Genomic DNA, 16,929 nt, shown 5'->3' on the forward strand with positions numbered 1-16,929 from the left:
GGTAGGCAGGGGAAGTCTGCCTGCAAGGCATTTATTCCCTTTTTCAGGCTGTTTTTGAGAATCTTAGCAAAACTATCTTTTTCAAAGTGTTACAACAGGGCCTCAAAATATATGGGGTCTTCCCTTCCACCTTCAAGTCACATGCTATTTAAACTAAAACATAAACATGCTCATGAATAGTGGACAATATATTTAAAATAAACTAACTGTAATTCAATAATGAATTTAAGTATCTTATACAATATACTTGCATGTCATACTTAAATAAATCTGATTCTTAGTGTCCTAAAATCAATTCAGTCATTCAGTGTGAAAGCAGAAACAGCAGGAAACCTTTCTGTGCTGTGTTTTAACCTGGAAACGAACGACATATCACTGTGGGGGCTGGTTATTAATTTTTTACACTAATGTGCTCCCTTGTCTGCTTTTAAGTGACGAGAAAGGCTCGCTGTCGCCCTCTTCAGTCTATTTTTGTGTAACGTCATCCGATACAATGAGAAAGGAACTGCCATAAGTAAATGTTCTTATGAGATCTAAAATCTAAAATTTCTAGAGCAAGCGCTGAGCTTTTACATGGCGAGTACCAAAAATAGACTATTACAATATTGTATTTTCAACTGTGTTCGAAATAGTAGTTGAAATAAATATTTCAAAAGGAATCGTAGGAGAACGATCGATTGTGCTTTTCTTTTTTTAAGAAGTTCAGTTCATTAAAATGAAAACATTTTAAACGGCAAAAAAAATAAATACACTTTGATGCACATCGTGAAGATTTTATTCTCGGGTATCCTAGGATGACGGAAGTGACGTAAATGAGCGTCAGCCTCTTCCGCTCTCTTTTCGTTGAGGCTCAGCTAGAGGCCGGGTGGGTACACGTTTTGTCCAGTATACATTTGTTGATTTTTATGCGAATTTATGATGTTTGATGCCAATAAAACTATCTGTCGCTACTCTTTTTCGTTATTTATCACATTATTCGTAACAGCGACCCAGGTTTAAGGTAGAAAGTGGGGTAAAATGTAATTTAGCAACAGGCTAACGCTACGCATGTGGCGAGGCCCCGTAGTCCTGTGTTGCTAACCTTACCCTAGCTAATATCTTCAGCTGCTGTTGCACCCCTACAAAATCTATAAAGATGAAGCAAATGTGTCTAATACGATAGCATTTTGCCATTTCGTCTCCAATTAAGTTACATGACAAATTTGTTCTTCATGAACTTGTTTTCAGAGCTGTCATTTGCCGTGTGGTCAGCGCGTTAGCTTAAACTAATGATAACTTTGAGCTAATATCAGTTTTCTCTGTCAGCCTGCAAACATGCAGATCTTCGTGAAGACGTTGACGGGGAAAACCATCACCCTTGAGGTTGAGCCCAGTGACACTATCGAAAATGTCAAGGCAAAGATCCAGGATAAGGAAGGTAAGCCGCCACATTGATTTGAGCCATGACAGGTTGCCAGTAAATAGTGTAACTGAAATGTGGCCTGACTATTGAAGAAAGAAACCACCTGGCTTTCCATTAACATGATTTACCAGTGTAGGTCTAAAAGTTTGATTTGTGTAAGTAGATTTGGTCCTCTAACTGGATCTGTTTCTTGTTGAATTGTGTAGGCATTTTTTGTCTCAACCATGGCAGATATGGTTTGTAAAACATAAACAATGGAGGCAGTTTCTGTTTCTCTTTTTAAATTCAGTCTTGTCTTTTCAGGAATTCCTCCCGATCAGCAGCGTTTGATCTTCGCTGGCAAACAGTTGGAAGATGGACGCACACTGTCTGACTACAACATTCAGAAAGGTAGCTGTCAACAGATAACATTACAACATGCTAGTCAGAGTAAATCTTAGATAACCCTCAGAGTTGTAGGGTAAGTAAAGTTAAATTAGGAAAGTTTGGACTTCCAGAGCCTTAAAAATCTTAGAAATGTTTTGTTATAAGACTAGTGTTAATTTACTAGTGATGCACGATATTGGGTTTTTACCAGTGTCTCATATGACAATATTTAGTCTTTTTTTTATCAATGCAGATATTAAAATGTTTTTCAGACCTTAAACTTAAGTCCTTTGTAACACTTCAGAGTTTGAGGACTAACAAAGAAACAAACTTAAGTCCTTAAGACATAATTTGAAGTTGAAAGAATGACGGTGGATGAAGAAAAAGAACTTAACTCACATAGGCATGTTTCCCTAGCTTTAAACTCCTCTACAGTCCATATATGCTGATATTCATAGCCTTAACATCAAATGTAAATACCTGCAGACATTTTGATATCTGCCGATAACAGATACTTGCCTTTTTTTAGGCTAGCTGCTGATACTGATATCTGGCCAATAATATGGTGCATTCACACAATTTATTTGGTAGTTTTAAAATACTTAAAGAGAATGCTTTTTATTATGCTGGTTGTTGTGACTGAACTAGAGGTTTACACATGTGCCTTGACTTCCCACCAGAATCCACTCTTCATCTGGTTCTGCGTCTGCGTGGTGGCATCATCGAGCCTTCATTGAGACAGCTGGCCCAGAAGTACAACTGCGACAAGATGATCTGCCGCAAGTAAGTTGTGAATATTGTCATAACCAGCTGTAATACTGCGCATTTCTACTTTTATTTACAGTGAAGTAGGAAATGAAGTTAAGAAAAAATCCTTAAATACAGTCCCATGGTTTATAAATCACATGAATAAACAAGGAAAAGGATAGATCAACTAGCCTTTGTACACAGTGTTTTATTTTAACCCCCCTCCAATAAATTGAATCCTGAATTTGTGTGAATTTGCAGGTGGTGTGAATGTTTCTTAGCCTGTTGTCCCCAAGATTTTTTAGTTTTCCCTCCAAATATGCCACATACTGTGTACTCCTTATTGTAGCATCAAACATCTTAAGCAGTTTTTAATCTTTAGAAATGGTTTCAACTGTGAGGAATGTTATGGTTAGATTGAGGAAGGTTTTCCTCAGTTAACTCCTAAACCCTTCTTTTTTTGACAGGTGCTATGCCCGCCTGCACCCCCGTGCTGTCAACTGCCGCAAGAAGAAGTGTGGACACACCAACAACCTTCGCCCCAAGAAGAAGCTGAAGTAGACATTTTACCAAATTGGCTTTTTATGCCATTGTGTGTTGAAATAAATTTGAGAAAATGATGTTACTTGTCTTGAATTATTTAGGGAGGGGTTTAAATTTTTTTGCCATGTTAATTCTTTTGAATACATACAAGCCGAGGCTAGGTGTTTGAAATGCCAGAGAAGGACAAAGTCTGGCTGAAACCTGATGAAGTGGGTCAGTTCTGTTAAAGTGGTTTTCAAAAGTTCCCAAACATTATCTCAGTGACATTATTTTGGCAAGCAGTGAGAGTCAGGGGTTTATGAGAAGTCTGCACCCTGAGGTGTCCTGGTAATTCATTAAACCTGCTTTTTGGAACTGGTACTGATTGAAACTGAACTATGGGCCAATGCCAAAACCTAATGGCACAGTGCCTGTTTGTGCTGGTTGGCTGGGGTTTCAACTCTGAATTTGGCACACAAAGCAGGTTGTCAGCCTGAATTAACAGAACAGAAGAATAAAAGTGTCTCAAGTGCATGATTAAAAATATACTGAAATAGTTCCCATGGCCTGTAGTACACAAAGCTGAAGGCTGAAGATTCTGCACTGCCACTGCTTAATCTAAAACCTTAAACACTGATAGGTTTTCAAAGAATTTCCAACACCATTGCTTATTTCTGCAACTTGCACATCACGTTAAAAGGTTTACCTACCAGTGCTGCAACATAGTTTTATGATTACAGTGTACTTGAAAAGTGTTAACTGTAAACTTGTGCTGAAAGATTCCCTTGTCAGCCAAATCATAAATCCTTGGTTCTCAACTGGTGGGTTGACTCAAAATTGAGTATGAAGCCATTTTCAGTGGGTCACTGCGGTATAAAGTAACTAATTAATGCTATCGATATTGACGGATATTAGCTTGAAAGATGAATTGTTTATATGTGCAGATAAGAAAATATCTGCTGATATTTTGGCTATAAAAGTCTGCCTATATCAATTGTAAATATTGGCCTTATGAACAAGTAAGTTAGAGTTTTAGGCTGGACTAACATACACTATATTGCCAAAAGTATTCACTCACCCATCCAAATAATTGAAATCAGGTGTTCCAATCACTTCCATGGCCACAGGTGTATAAAATCAAGCACCTAGGCATGCAGACTGTTTCTACAAACATTTGAGCTCTAAGGAGCTCAGTGAATTCCAGGGTGGTACTATGATAGGATGCCACCTGTGCAACAAGTCCAGTTGTGAAATTTCCTCGCTCCTAAATTTTCCGTAGTCAACTGTCAGTAGTATTATAATAAAGTGGAAGTGATTGGGAACATCAGCCACGAAGTGGTAGGCCACGTAAAATGACAGAGCGGAGTCAGCGGATGCTGAGGCGCATCATGTGCAGAGGTCGCCAACTTTCTGCAGTCAATCGCTACAGACCTCCAAACTTCATGTGGCCTTCAGATTAGCTCAAGAACAGTGTGTAGAGTGCTTCATGGAATGGGATTCAATGGCCAAGCAGCTGCAGCCAAACCATACATCACCAAGTGCAATGCAAAGCAAGGGATGCAATGGTGTAAAGCACGCCACCACTGGACACTAGAGCAGTGGAGACGTATTCTCTGGAGTGACGAATCACGCTTCTCCATCTGCCAATCTGATGGACGTGTCTGGGTTTGGCAGTTGCCAAGAGAATGGTACTTGTCTGAAAGCATTGTGCCAAGTGTAAAGTTTGATGGAGGGGGGATTATGGTGTGGGGTTGTTTTTCAGGAGCTGGGCTTGGCCTCTTAGTTCCAGTGGAGGGAACTCTGAATGCTTCAGCATACCAAGAGATTTTGGAGAATTCCATGCTCCCAACTTTGTGGGAACAGTTTGGGGATGGCCCCTTCCTGTTCCAACATGACTGTGCACCAGTGCACAAAGCAAGGCCCATAAAGGCATAGATGAGAGAGTTTGGTGTGGATGAACTTGACTGGCCTGTACAGAGTCCTGACCTCAACCCAATAGAACACCTTTGGGATGAAATAGAGTGGAGACTGAGAGCCAGGCCTTCTTGTCCAACATCAGTGTGTGTCCTCACAAATGCGCTTCTGGAAGAATGGTCAAAAATTCCCATAAACACACTCCTAAACGTTGTGGACCGACGTCATATTAAACCTTATGGATTAAGAATGGGATGTCCTTCAGTTCATATGTGAGTCGAGGCAGGTGAGCAAATACTTTTGGCAATATAGTGTATCTAGGCCAGTTGAAGTCTTTCTTCATTCATCCTCATTCCTTACACTTTTAAAGTCTTTTAAATTTGAAATTTGTCATTTTTTCATCCTCAAACTTTAACATTGTATGTTTTAAGGACTGAAGTTTTTGCTCTAAACTTGATTCAAATATTGGTATCAGGTAAAAGGTTAATTTACAAATATCCAAATGGCAGATATCAAGAAAAATCAAATATCATGCATCTCTATTTGCGAGTCAATGATTCCATCACATCCCAACACAGCTGATGCATTTTACTTTATTATAGAGGTAGGATTTTACTTGAAAACGAAAGATCATATTCTACTGTACAACTTATCAGTATTTACTCAGTACTTAAATAAACTTAAAATTAAATACTTTTACTTTAGTAGATTCATAGAACAGTACTTTTACTTGAGCAAATTATGTGCTTTTATTTTGAAGGATATGTTTCCATCTCTTTGTTACATCACATCTTTTCTTGCATTCCAAGGCCAAACCGCCCATTTTTCATTGAAAATGTAAAAATGGTTGAAAAATTACAGAAATTAGGGTTGCAATGTGTCCCTAATGATGTGGTGGTGGGTCCTGATACTAAAACAGGTGAGCACCACTGATCTAATCTGTGTTAGAAAATTAAAATACTCAGGGAAAAAACATTAAATGCACATCAGCTTCTTACAGAAAAGACCACAGCAGTGAATTTGCATGATTGATTTTTAATGTTAAACAGTTCTGTACAAATATAAGGAATTAATCTCACATTGTCATACCCCATATAAACACCTGTTCTCATATTCAGTGGTTCTTGTGAAACAAACAAAATCATTTGGGCCTCAAACTCAAACGCCAGTGAACAGTTTAAACTACTGTAATGAAACTAACCTGAACTTACTAAAGTACTCTGAGGTATTTTGCGTCTCACTGGAAGTTTAAAAAGCTGTTCAACTTAAGCTAAATGAAAGAATCTGATGGAGATGAACTTCAGCATCATAAAGAAATTGTGTTTGTTCCAGTTTAAAGTTGTGCATCTTTGGTACTGCATTCTCTTTAACACCATTGTTTAAAAAGACCTTATTCCAGTGTAGTGAAGAAGCCATCTAACCACAGATGTTCAATAACAGCATTAGATGCAGTTTTTTGTCCTTTGTTGCTGAACAACTTCCTACCACTACCTACAATCTCACACTTCAGCTGGTGATTTACTTACTACATTGCCCAGAATTATATTTAACGGCTCCCAAACACACAAATCAGCCAATACAATACAACCACATACACCATCAAATACAATCCAAATCTCTGTACCATGGAGGCGGACTTTATCGTTATGCAAAGGCGAGCAATTGCCTGGGACCCTAAACTTCTAGGGCCCTCTGAACACATAATTAACTCAACCCTTTCTCCTGCAACGGCCTGTATTATAGCTGTTTAGAATTTTAAAAGCTTAACACGCTTATTAAAACTTGATATATTGAGTTAACTTGGTCATGTTATAGTGGCATGGAAGCCAGCTGAAAATGATAAAATGTAAACTTTTGTGTGAATTATGCCTTTTTCATATGAAAAATACCAAAAACCAAGATATTTGTTCTGACTGGTGTTTTACTAATTATTTCATAAAGGATATTATGCAAATGTTAGGGATGCAGGATATTTTATTTTTGCTGATATCCATTATTTAGAAATTAGTTTTAGATGATAACAATATTTTCGTGTAGTTCAGATCCAAAACATCAGTCCTTAAAACACACTATTTTAAAGTTTTAGGATGAATAGATTAGCAAAATGCATTCTTAAAATACACATAAAAGTGCATGGAATGATGATGAATAAAGAAGAAGACGTCAGCTGATGTAGGTCTGTTTTTCCAGCCCAGAACTTCACTGACTTTTTTGTTAGTAATGCAAATATTTACAGCTGATAGAGGCAGATTTTTAAAGCTACAATATCAGCTGTAAATGTCAGCAGAAATTTTCATATCTGCCGATAACAATATTTCACTTTTTGAGCTAATATCTGCTGATACCGATATACCAATAATATTGTGCATCCCTAAAAAAGTTAGTTAGTAGGTTAAACATGAACTAAAACGTAAAAAAGAAGAAGAAGAAGAAGAAGAATTGGAGCCATTTTTTTTTCTTTGAGTAAATTTTGATTTGTTTTTTAAATTAACAAAAAAAGTAGCCATTTCTAATGTTATTTGATTATTTGATATTTGGTCTATTTAGTGTCTCAAAATGGACGGTTTAGGACATTTCTGGTAAAAAAAAAAACAAAAAAACAAAACAACAAAAAAAAAAACATTACTAAACAATCATTTACGTTTGGTTTTATGTCAAATTACAAATCTGTCTTTCTCAAATAAGAATTTTACAAGGGGCAAGATCAACAGATGTAAAAGGGTCTCATGCCAGTGTTCGCCTTGGGCCCCAAAATTGCTAAGTCTGCCACTGGTACCATAGATTATAAAGCATCTCCACTTCAGATTTGGTTGTCATAGACAATTCTAACTTTGAATTTATTATTGAAGTCATTAAGGCTGCTGGTGGTGGTGTACTAGTGTGTTAAATCTGAAGTGTTCCTAATATTTTGCCTTCTACATTAATATAGATGAGGAGAGCAACATATTGAGAACATCTTATAAATTAATGCATTCCAGTACACCACCATCACTCACTATGACTTCCAGAATAGTTTAAATACTATTAAAATTGTATGATAAAGTTCTTGCATTAGATTGCATTGGAGGTGTTAATGTAATGGCTGACCAGTGCATACTAAAACACAAGTAACACTTAAATGATAAAGGTTGCTTACCATTGTGTCCACAAATTTATACTGCCACACCAAACAACAAACTGGTGACAAAATCGTAGCATTTTTTTTCACCAGCAGGTACCCAAATACTTCCAGATACACACAAGATTTGCTCATTTGATCAGTTTTGGATGCACAATAACACTTAAGATCTAATTCACATACTACTATAAAGCAAAACAATTGATCAAATAGTGTACTATGTAAATATACCTTTTAGTACAGTAATTTAATACTTAATTGATCCTACAAAGGCAAATAACCAGAGGCTAACACTCCCTACCCCGGTTTCTGTGCAGCTCCTGATGTATTTACACTGTATTATTGTGCATTAATGATACTCTGGAATAAGGCTGCTGTGAAGCAAAGTGTTTCTGACATCAACCGTGAGGAGCTCATGCTGAGGAGCTGATGGCCTCTGCATTGCCTTCATGCTTCACTTAAAAACTGATAGCAATCTGGTGAATCCATAAAAAAGAAAACATCTGGATAAATTGAATCAAAACAGGCTTTACAGATCTCTTATTACCTACAAATAACTTGCATTACTCCAAATAGGCAACTATGCTATTCTTTTATTGCTAATTTAATGTTGTTGCATGTAGCAGCTGATGTCAGAGCTCTCAGGAACTTGTCAAAGCGATACAGCCTCAACAATAAACCTCTATATAATCAACAGAGAAAAGATACAGCAACATTAAGCTATTACTACTGTTCTAGACTTGCTGAACTACAGAGGGGCTTTGAAAATCCAACTTTAAGAGAAGCTGTGCTCATCACTTGGAACTATTTCAAAGTACTAACACTAATGTAATACTGGGATGCTATTGCATTATCTTGTAGATTATTTTTCATGATGACCTGTGTTGTCATCATCACATCAGCTGCAAAAACATCTTATATGTTCCTATATTACCGTCACAAAAGAAAGAAATCAATATGTCATCAGGGGTGATAAGCGAAGATCTATAGACATTGTTCATCAGAGGTTCACATACAAAGCAGACAGATGAATCAGTTCAGTACCAACTTACTAAAACTACTGCAGTTGTGCTTTTTAACTCGAGCCTGCACTCACACGCATAGCTTCTCATTTCCTGGCAGGTTTCAGGGCTTCTGCAGAGCTCATGCAGTGCTCTCATTGTGATCCATGCTCTGCGGCTCTGCTGAGTCTCTGTATTATTACTATTACTACCATGGTAAAATAACAGTGCTAGAAAGGCTGAAAAGAAGCACATATAGTGGAACTGCATTAGTTTGTGGACACTGGAAATGTAAACAAAATAAAACTTGGCACAAACATCATCGAGTGCAATCTCAGGTTCGACCTGCCAGCCTCGGGGTGGGAAAACGGCATCTCTGTGACACATCTAGACCTTTCCTTCACACGCCTGATCTGATCTGTCAGTGTGGCATTTAGCAGCAGCTTGGCAACAAGCTTGACGCTGATTTCCCACTTCGGCTGTGAGTGTAACCCATCAATGAACATGAATAATAGAATAAGTGGTGAAAGAGCAGTTCTCCTTAAACAGAAACAGAAAATGTTCGTACGCTGGCGATCCTCAGATGACAGAGAGTGAGCCGGTTGTTGCATCTCTGAGTTGGTTGATGTCCAGGCTGCTGAGCTAACTTTTATTTCACTTGTCCATGTGAATTATCCCTTCTGGGTGCATCTCCACAGTGTTAAGGAAGGATTAGAGCACTAACATAAACTAAAGGTCATTGCTTTGCAAAAGCACGAGATATACTCATATAACATGCCTGGAATTTGTGTAAATTTCAATATCATTTCATGGCAAAATGCACATCCAAAAGCTTCATTCATGCATCAGTATTATTTTTTGTCTACATCTTTAAAGTCAGTGTAAAGCAAATTCAGAAATTGGTTTACCACTGTAAGTGTGGGGAAAATGGCTGAATTATGGAGTCAGACCATGAGAACGTTTTTCATCATTTTATGATTTTTTGGAGGCGGGGCCAAATAAGCTGTTTGTAATCATACAATCCCAAATGTGTCCGCTGGGGGTAAGGAGGTGACGGACAGACTGGACCTCTGTGCTGCAATTACCACCAGAAAAAATTCGACATATATTGAATACATTCCCTACACTTTAACCAGTTCCCACAGTTTAACCAATTCACCTGTCATAGAGGCGATCAATATCAAATACTCAGTCCTGCAGACCTCCTAGTGCCCAGTGTCATCTAGTCAGATGAAGGGAACAAGAGTATAGAGGAGTCTTGTACTGAGCTAAGAGGGTAGCTGAGCCCCTTTAACATCCTCGTTTTGGCACAAACATGCTTTAAATGGAAAACGTGATGCACTATTAATCAAATAAACCTTGTGGGTCAAGCGACAAACTGATGATGGGCTTTTCATGTACAAGCCTTGTCTACGAAACGGCTCTTTAATGTGAGCCGAGGCAGCTAATTCCTGTTTGAGTGCCAGTTTCCTGGCTAACGCTAACTTAGCTACGTAGAAAATGTACCTATTTAGCTGCTTTATGAGCTTAGCTTTGGCTATGTTAGCTACAAGCTACGCTTTCTACACAGCTTACAAAGCTATGTAAGCTAAGCTTGCTGTGTTGATGTTTTCATGGAGGATGAGCTTTTTTCCTGTCAGCAGACAGTTAACTTGACTTTATCAAATGTTTATAATTAGTTTTTGCAGGTCAGATTTTTTAACTTTAACTTTTGGTAACCTAACCATTACCTTAACCCTCACCCAAATCCTAGACTGAACTTAAATCTGATTTTATTTCAAAAGTTAAAAGCATGTTTTTCCTTTCTGAAAGAGATGGCATCTCAGATCAGTGGTCTGGGAGAATAGCTGTCAGAGATGTATGGTCTGCAGCCAGACCCTTCTCTTAAAATCAGATTTTTTTTTTTTTTTTACTTAAACAGATGAAGTGACCTGGGTAAAGTCACTGTATCTTACATACAGTCTACTTAGGAACTGAGACTCATCAGGAATAAGAGAAATGACCATTTATATTAGGGACGTAAACGCCACATGGAAAAGGAAATTTTGCCTGGAGGTCATTTTACAGTAATAGCAGGCTTCACAGGAATGAAAGAAAACTCCACCTCCGTTCCAAGAGGTATATATTTTTCACATGATGATAGGAGATGACAGATAAAGGGTTCTGAGATTGTTGCATATGATCTTTTTATTGCTGCACATGGAATTTAGTGCAATGAAGCCAAACTCCAATGTCTCTCTTAACTATATACCGCAAAGTATGAAACAAACCCGTGATGGACTTAATTTTCAAAATGATGTAACAGGATGAATATTTCACTGTCTGAGGTGGACTCGTTTGAATATTTAAGAAGCAAGAAAACAGGAACACTGGCTTTTATTTAACACCACTGAGGCTTTTATCTAGTGCTATTTCAAACTGTTGCTGCAGCATTTTTCATTTAATTCAAAAAACATCAAATTACAAAAGTGACCTATGTTAAGTGAATGCAAAATATTTGATCAAGTAGTGAATATTTTGCTACCCGTTGAAATGTCTACTTTTGCAGAAAAACAAACTTTAATCCATTGTAGTGCAAATCCTCTTTTAAAGGTTCTTTGTGTGTTATTTGGGATCAATGAATTATTTTCTCAGCACTGTAAGAAAAGAAAGCATCAGAATGAAAAGAGATTTTAACAGCCACTTCTCTGTATCTTTCCTTGTCTAACCTTAAGAAAACACTGGATTGCTATGGCATGAAAAAGAGCAGGAGGGCGCTGTTGATCCAGAGCAAATGGATCTTCAGCTTTAAGAGTTTTCAGTGGCGGTAGATGTAAAAAGAGCTAAAAAGTGGTTCTGTAGTAATCTTTTTCTCCTCGTAAGAGCTGGAAGAGTTAGAGGTCATGCAGCTGCTTTAAGTGTGATTCAGAAAACTAAAACAGATGTAGCTGAATAAACCTTCCTGTTTACTGTTTTTATCATCAGCTATAATGTAACAACGGCTGGTTTTGCAGAAAGCACCTTTGAGAGGATCCTGATGTTGTTTACCAGCACTGATCTTAAAAAAAGCAGATCTGTGAAGGTGAACAGCTCTACCTTCTCCTCTGTATTGCTTTGATTTCTACTCTGCTGAAACAACACGATAGAAGTGCAACCAGTGCTGACTGTGGAGATGCATCCCAACTTTTGCTGCTGCGGCTACTTGTCAATGAGTTTGGCCAGGCTCTGTTTCAGGTCTTTAAGGTCACAGATTTTGACGTCAAGAACCTCAATGACCCGTTTAACCTCGCCCTCCGCGTGCTCCCGCTCCTCCCGGCTGGAGGAGAGCGTTTTCTCAGCGCTTTGAACTCGATCCTCCAGTTCACTGTTTCGTCTTTCCAGCTCCTGCAAAAACAAGAGAAAAGGTTGGTCCATCTGGATGTGTTTCAAAATATTCTCAGCAAAGGGACATTTGACATGTTCTTTAAATTAAAATGGAGATAGAAAATAAGGTAATTTCCTAAAAGGCATGAGGTAGTAGAACATTTCTTTCTGCAGAACTGAACAAAATTTTTGCTTGCAAACACTAAATTTCTTGTGTGGTTGCTTCCTGCAATAAAACCTGGTATGTCCCCTCAGGCTTTCTATTTATTTACCTGTCAGTCTGTCTACGCAGATACTGGCATTTTCAGTGTTGAGTGATATATTAATATTTTGTATTCTCCACGTTTTATTCTGAATTTATATGTCTGATAAAAATCAATGATGATATAAAACACTAATGGTAAGTTTTAATTTTCTGCATATCAGCCTAGCTTGCTTTTTCAGAGCTTTTTACCATGAGGTTAAATCTTCTTCTTCTTTCATTCCACATTTAACTCTGGTTCAGTGTGGGCCACATAACTTGGTGTTTGTGGGCCTAATGTGACTGACAAGTTTGGGGTTAACAGCTCTAAACAGTCTGAACGGCAAATTTAGATGTGCAAACTTGTGCTGTATGAGTTTATTCTGTATAGCAGATATACTAGTATACTAATGAATGGATTATAGAATAAACACAAGGACAGCCAAGGTCACATAACAATTTACATACTTCATAACTGACACCCCTACTTATAATGATGAAAGACCTCATAATGGTTATGCAATATGCATCAGGTGTAACCTCCAGCAGGAAAATAGTACAATTTGTTTTTGTCCTTGAAGTCCTCAGCTCACCTGGACTGACTGTGCTGCAGGTCTGAGCTCATCTGTGACTTTAAAGTCAGCATCAGAGCTTTTTTGTTAGCAGACTGTGCGGTTCTAGTTTGGTTTGGACAACAATAGAAAACCGCATATAGGCAGGTCAGTATCCTGAAATACTTAGACTTTATCATTTTTCTACAAGGTTGAGGAAAATGTAAGAAAAAGGATGAGTTACAGAAAGCAAACACAGGTACATCACTAATGTCAGAGCACACCTGTAACATTCTGCTGTTAATATTCACAAAGAAAAAAACAGCAAGTTCTAGTACAAGACTTGAAAAGAGAATCCTCTTAAGACTGTAGTGTGACCTTTGAATAGCTGAATCATAAGCACTAATACGAAAAAATCTCTGTTCACACTAAGGATGAAAAGCTTTAATCTCCCTCCCTGTCTGTGAAGTACTTTCCTTCATTTTTCTTTTACAATGAAATTGAGGCTTTACAAGGTTGACCTACAGTGAATTTAAAGGTGAGGAGAACCCTTGTGCACAACATCTTTATAACCACCTTTTCAAAGACAGAACCATCCCTGTTTCTCTGAGTGGTACTTAAGATTAGATCGTCACATCAATGCCAGCAACAAATGAAGTTCATTGAGTTTAAGATGTAGCCAATAAGAAGTGAACATTAAGGGTGAAAGTGTGTCTTCCTTTCATCTTAAGACCCTGAGATACAACAGGATGAAAGTTTATTCCCTTAAGGATGATTTAAAAGTCTACTACATAAGATTTACAATTTTAATCAATCCCTAGCATCCATAAACTTATAAATATTTTTAAAGACTTGCATTTAACATACTGAATATGCTATACAATACACTGAGGGTCTTTGCTGCAATTGGAGTCAGTGTTTAAAATCTAAGGTACAAAAACAGAACTGCACTCACAGTTTATTACCATTTATAACAAAATTACTTTTTCATTGCTGAAAGTGAAAAACTGAAAACAGTTTAACAGCTAAGTCATGTTGCGGTCAAATTTCTGAGTTATGCTGTATATTATATCACTCATAAAAGAATGGGATATGTTGGTTCCTAAATGCTTTTCTGTGGTAGCCCTAAGTAGGGGTGCATCAATCAATTTTACTTATTTCAGTTTCCTGTGATAAAAATAATTTGCAGTTGTATACCTACCAACACTCATCTGTGTTTATTCTGTCATAAATACAGAATTACACGTTTTGTATGTTTGTCTGTGGATACCAAGGTTGCCAGATTGTGAATGAATCACAGCATAAAGTTTCAACCCCTCTGTCCCTTTGATCTGGCAACCAACATCCTGATAAAGGGTGAGCTGAACTCTCTGCACGAGCGGACAGACAAGACGAGAGCCGAAAATGACTGGACAGTATGGTGCTCTGTTATCGTTTTTCATCTGCTTTTCTGTCTGTATTCCTTCTCTGCATTATCATACTAAACTTTATTATCAAATGTTATACTCTTTGGTCTAATGTCTTGGTTACAACATTAAGTTTAATTTAAAACAAATGCATACCAAAGAAAGTGACAGATAAAAGTTAAACTGTCTGGATTTCTTTTGTATAGCGGAGGAGTCACAGATAACCAAAACAGGAGTTATATAAGCCATTTTCTGCTCGTATGAACAGTTTTACAAAGACAGAGAGTAAACAACACAGACTAAAATGCCAAATATCCCCAGCTGTGCTGATATATAATGTGAATGTGCTCATATGTTGAATTTCAGGGGGAATGTTAAGACCCATAACTAGATAATCAGAAATAAAGTAGAAAAATCACTATTAGACTGATAACAATGTGTTAAAATTCAAAATGTGTTAAAATTGTTGGAGGAAAAAAACAGATACTTAAGCCGATTTTATATTTGACACATTTGCATCTGAGTGTCCCCGTGTCAACAAGGCATAAAAACTTCAGATACGCCCCTTCGCAGAGGTTGCCTGAGCACACATATCTTCAAAATGTTTATGGACGTGGATGCACCAGATGTCAAAACATGCTACATGATATGCTACAGATTTATTTTTGGGCTTTTAGTGCCTTTAATGATAGAGAAGGACAATGGATAGAATCAGAAACAAGGATGAAAATGTCGGGCTCTCCCGAACTTTCATACAGGAAAGGTCCACAGGCCAGAATCAAACCCTGGCCGCCCGTGTACATGGGGCATGTCTTAAACCACTACCCCATCTGCACCCTACAGATATGCCTCTTGGTTTTGGGCAGAGTATCGGTTTGTGGCGAGGAGGAAGTTTCAGTGTCATGATGCTCTTTCAGGTTGTGTCCGTGTGGCGGTCCACGTGGAAAGCACAGCTAAGCCTTTAGGCTGATATTTTAATAAAACCTAATTTTTTTTTCATCCTCAAAAAGAAACTTTAATTTCATGACAAACAACTGTGTTAAACCTTAAGATTTTTATCAGTAACTTTGCCAAACTACTGCTGCTTCAAAACCTCTTAAACAATGCAGCAATATGTGAGAAGAGCCCACATATTTGTAAGAAAATAGCTTAATATTATGAAGAAAAGCTTTATGTGTGAAATTAAAAGCCAGTGCTCAAAGTATCTTATTTTTATTTATTATCCATCCTCATGTTTCTTGGCTTGTGCTACCTGAACCTCTTCTTGATTTTTTGTGTACAGACCTGGCCTGATTTAACAGACTTGGAATTTGCCTCAGTGTTTTTGAGTCTTGCATTTAAGCTTTATTTGGTTCAGTATTACTATGTAAGGCTGTTTTCTGTGATATAAGTGAAGTATACTTGTTAAATGAAGATAAATTCCTCTAACTGAGTGCTCCAGTTTTACAGGATAGACCGACGACACCCTGAGCCTGTCGTCATCTCACCTGCAGTCTCTGCATGGCCTCCTCTCTCTCCTTCTCCAGCTCTCCCACATCTGTTTTCTTACTCTGTAGATTGTGGATTTCCTGAAACAGACACATCAAACTGTCAGCACACCGTGTTCACACCACTCTCACTCGTACACCGTCCCTGTTTATCAGGAACATTTATATCTTGATTCGCACCACAATGCCTTTTTTATGCCTTAGAAGAAGCTGAGTCATTCATTAAAAACAGGCTGGAGATAAGATTTGGGGCACCTTGATGTTTCAAGGAGGTTCGGGGGATTCATCCGCCTTGGGGGAAAATGTACCAACGTGACAAATTCTCCTGTCACGAATGGAACTTTTCTAGATGACAGGTGTAACGTGGTTATGAAAATTAAGCTCAGCAGAAAGCTGCTTTCAGGAATATTTAACTTAAATCCCCATTTTGTTTGCCAAGAAGACATTTGATGGACATGGAGTTGGCACATAAAGGCAAAAATTATTCACAAGGTGATGGTTTTGCGTCATAAAAAGTCTTTCTTGAACAGGCTTGGAAACAGTAATGAAGGTGAGTCAGAGAACACTGATTTTATTTCACATGTAGGCGGCAGCTCAGGACGTCTACGGGATTCATTTCTGTTTGTTCTCCCAGACCATGACATGCTTTTCTAAGCTCTCTGTCTGACCAAACAGGATGATTCAACAAGAAATATCAGAGCCTTAAAGATAAATTAAGTTTTAGGTAGAAAGAGAAAACAAGATCACCCTCATCTTTAATACATGCCTGAATTTTTTAACTGTATTTGTAAAATAATAGTCCATTTGAGATTAAAATAAAGGCTATGAAGCA

The 16,929-nt window shown here is 37.8% G+C and overlaps 2 protein-coding genes across 3 annotated transcripts in view; one reads left to right on the forward strand and one right to left on the reverse strand.

Moving 5' to 3' along the window:
* Positions 1-775: 775 nt before the first annotated feature.
* On the forward strand, positions 776-3,135 carry uba52 (ubiquitin A-52 residue ribosomal protein fusion product 1). The gene is made up of 5 exons (XM_041791093.1): positions 776-865; positions 1,306-1,417; positions 1,706-1,792; positions 2,449-2,551; positions 2,983-3,135. Exons 2-5 carry the CDS (start codon positions 1,315-1,317, stop codon positions 3,074-3,076), a joined length of 387 nt encoding a protein of 128 aa, XP_041647027.1. The 5' UTR covers positions 776-865; positions 1,306-1,314; the 3' UTR covers positions 3,077-3,135.
* Positions 3,136-5,970: 2,835 nt separating this feature from the next.
* The window catches only part of LOC121512082 (homer protein homolog 3-like), a 91,198-nt gene continuing 80,239 nt past the window's right edge, over positions 5,971-16,929 (reverse strand). For both annotated transcript variants that reach the window (XM_041791092.1, XM_041791091.1), the window contains 2 exons: positions 16,098-16,178; positions 5,971-12,433 (listed from right to left, as the gene is read on the reverse strand). In XM_041791092.1, the coding sequence (XP_041647026.1) occupies positions 12,248-12,433; positions 16,098-16,178 (267 nt within the window). In that variant the 3' untranslated portion in view covers positions 5,971-12,247. The remainder of the gene's footprint in view (positions 12,434-16,097; positions 16,179-16,929) is intronic.

Source organism: Cheilinus undulatus, linkage group 7 (genome assembly GCF_018320785.1).
Source record: "Cheilinus undulatus linkage group 7, ASM1832078v1, whole genome shotgun sequence".
Classification (NCBI taxonomy): domain Eukaryota; kingdom Metazoa; phylum Chordata; class Actinopteri; order Labriformes; family Labridae; genus Cheilinus; species Cheilinus undulatus.

Coding starts and splice junctions, on each gene's coding strand:
- uba52 (XM_041791093.1), top strand. CDS start 1,315: ATGCAGATCTTCGTGAAGACGTTGACGGGGAAAACCATCACCCTTGAG. Junction 1,418..1,705: donor AAAGATCCAGGATAAGGAAG/GTAAGCCGCCAC, acceptor TTGTCTTTTCAG/GAATTCCTCCCGATCAGCAG. Junction 1,793..2,448: donor TGACTACAACATTCAGAAAG/GTAGCTGTCAAC, acceptor ACTTCCCACCAG/AATCCACTCTTCATCTGGTT.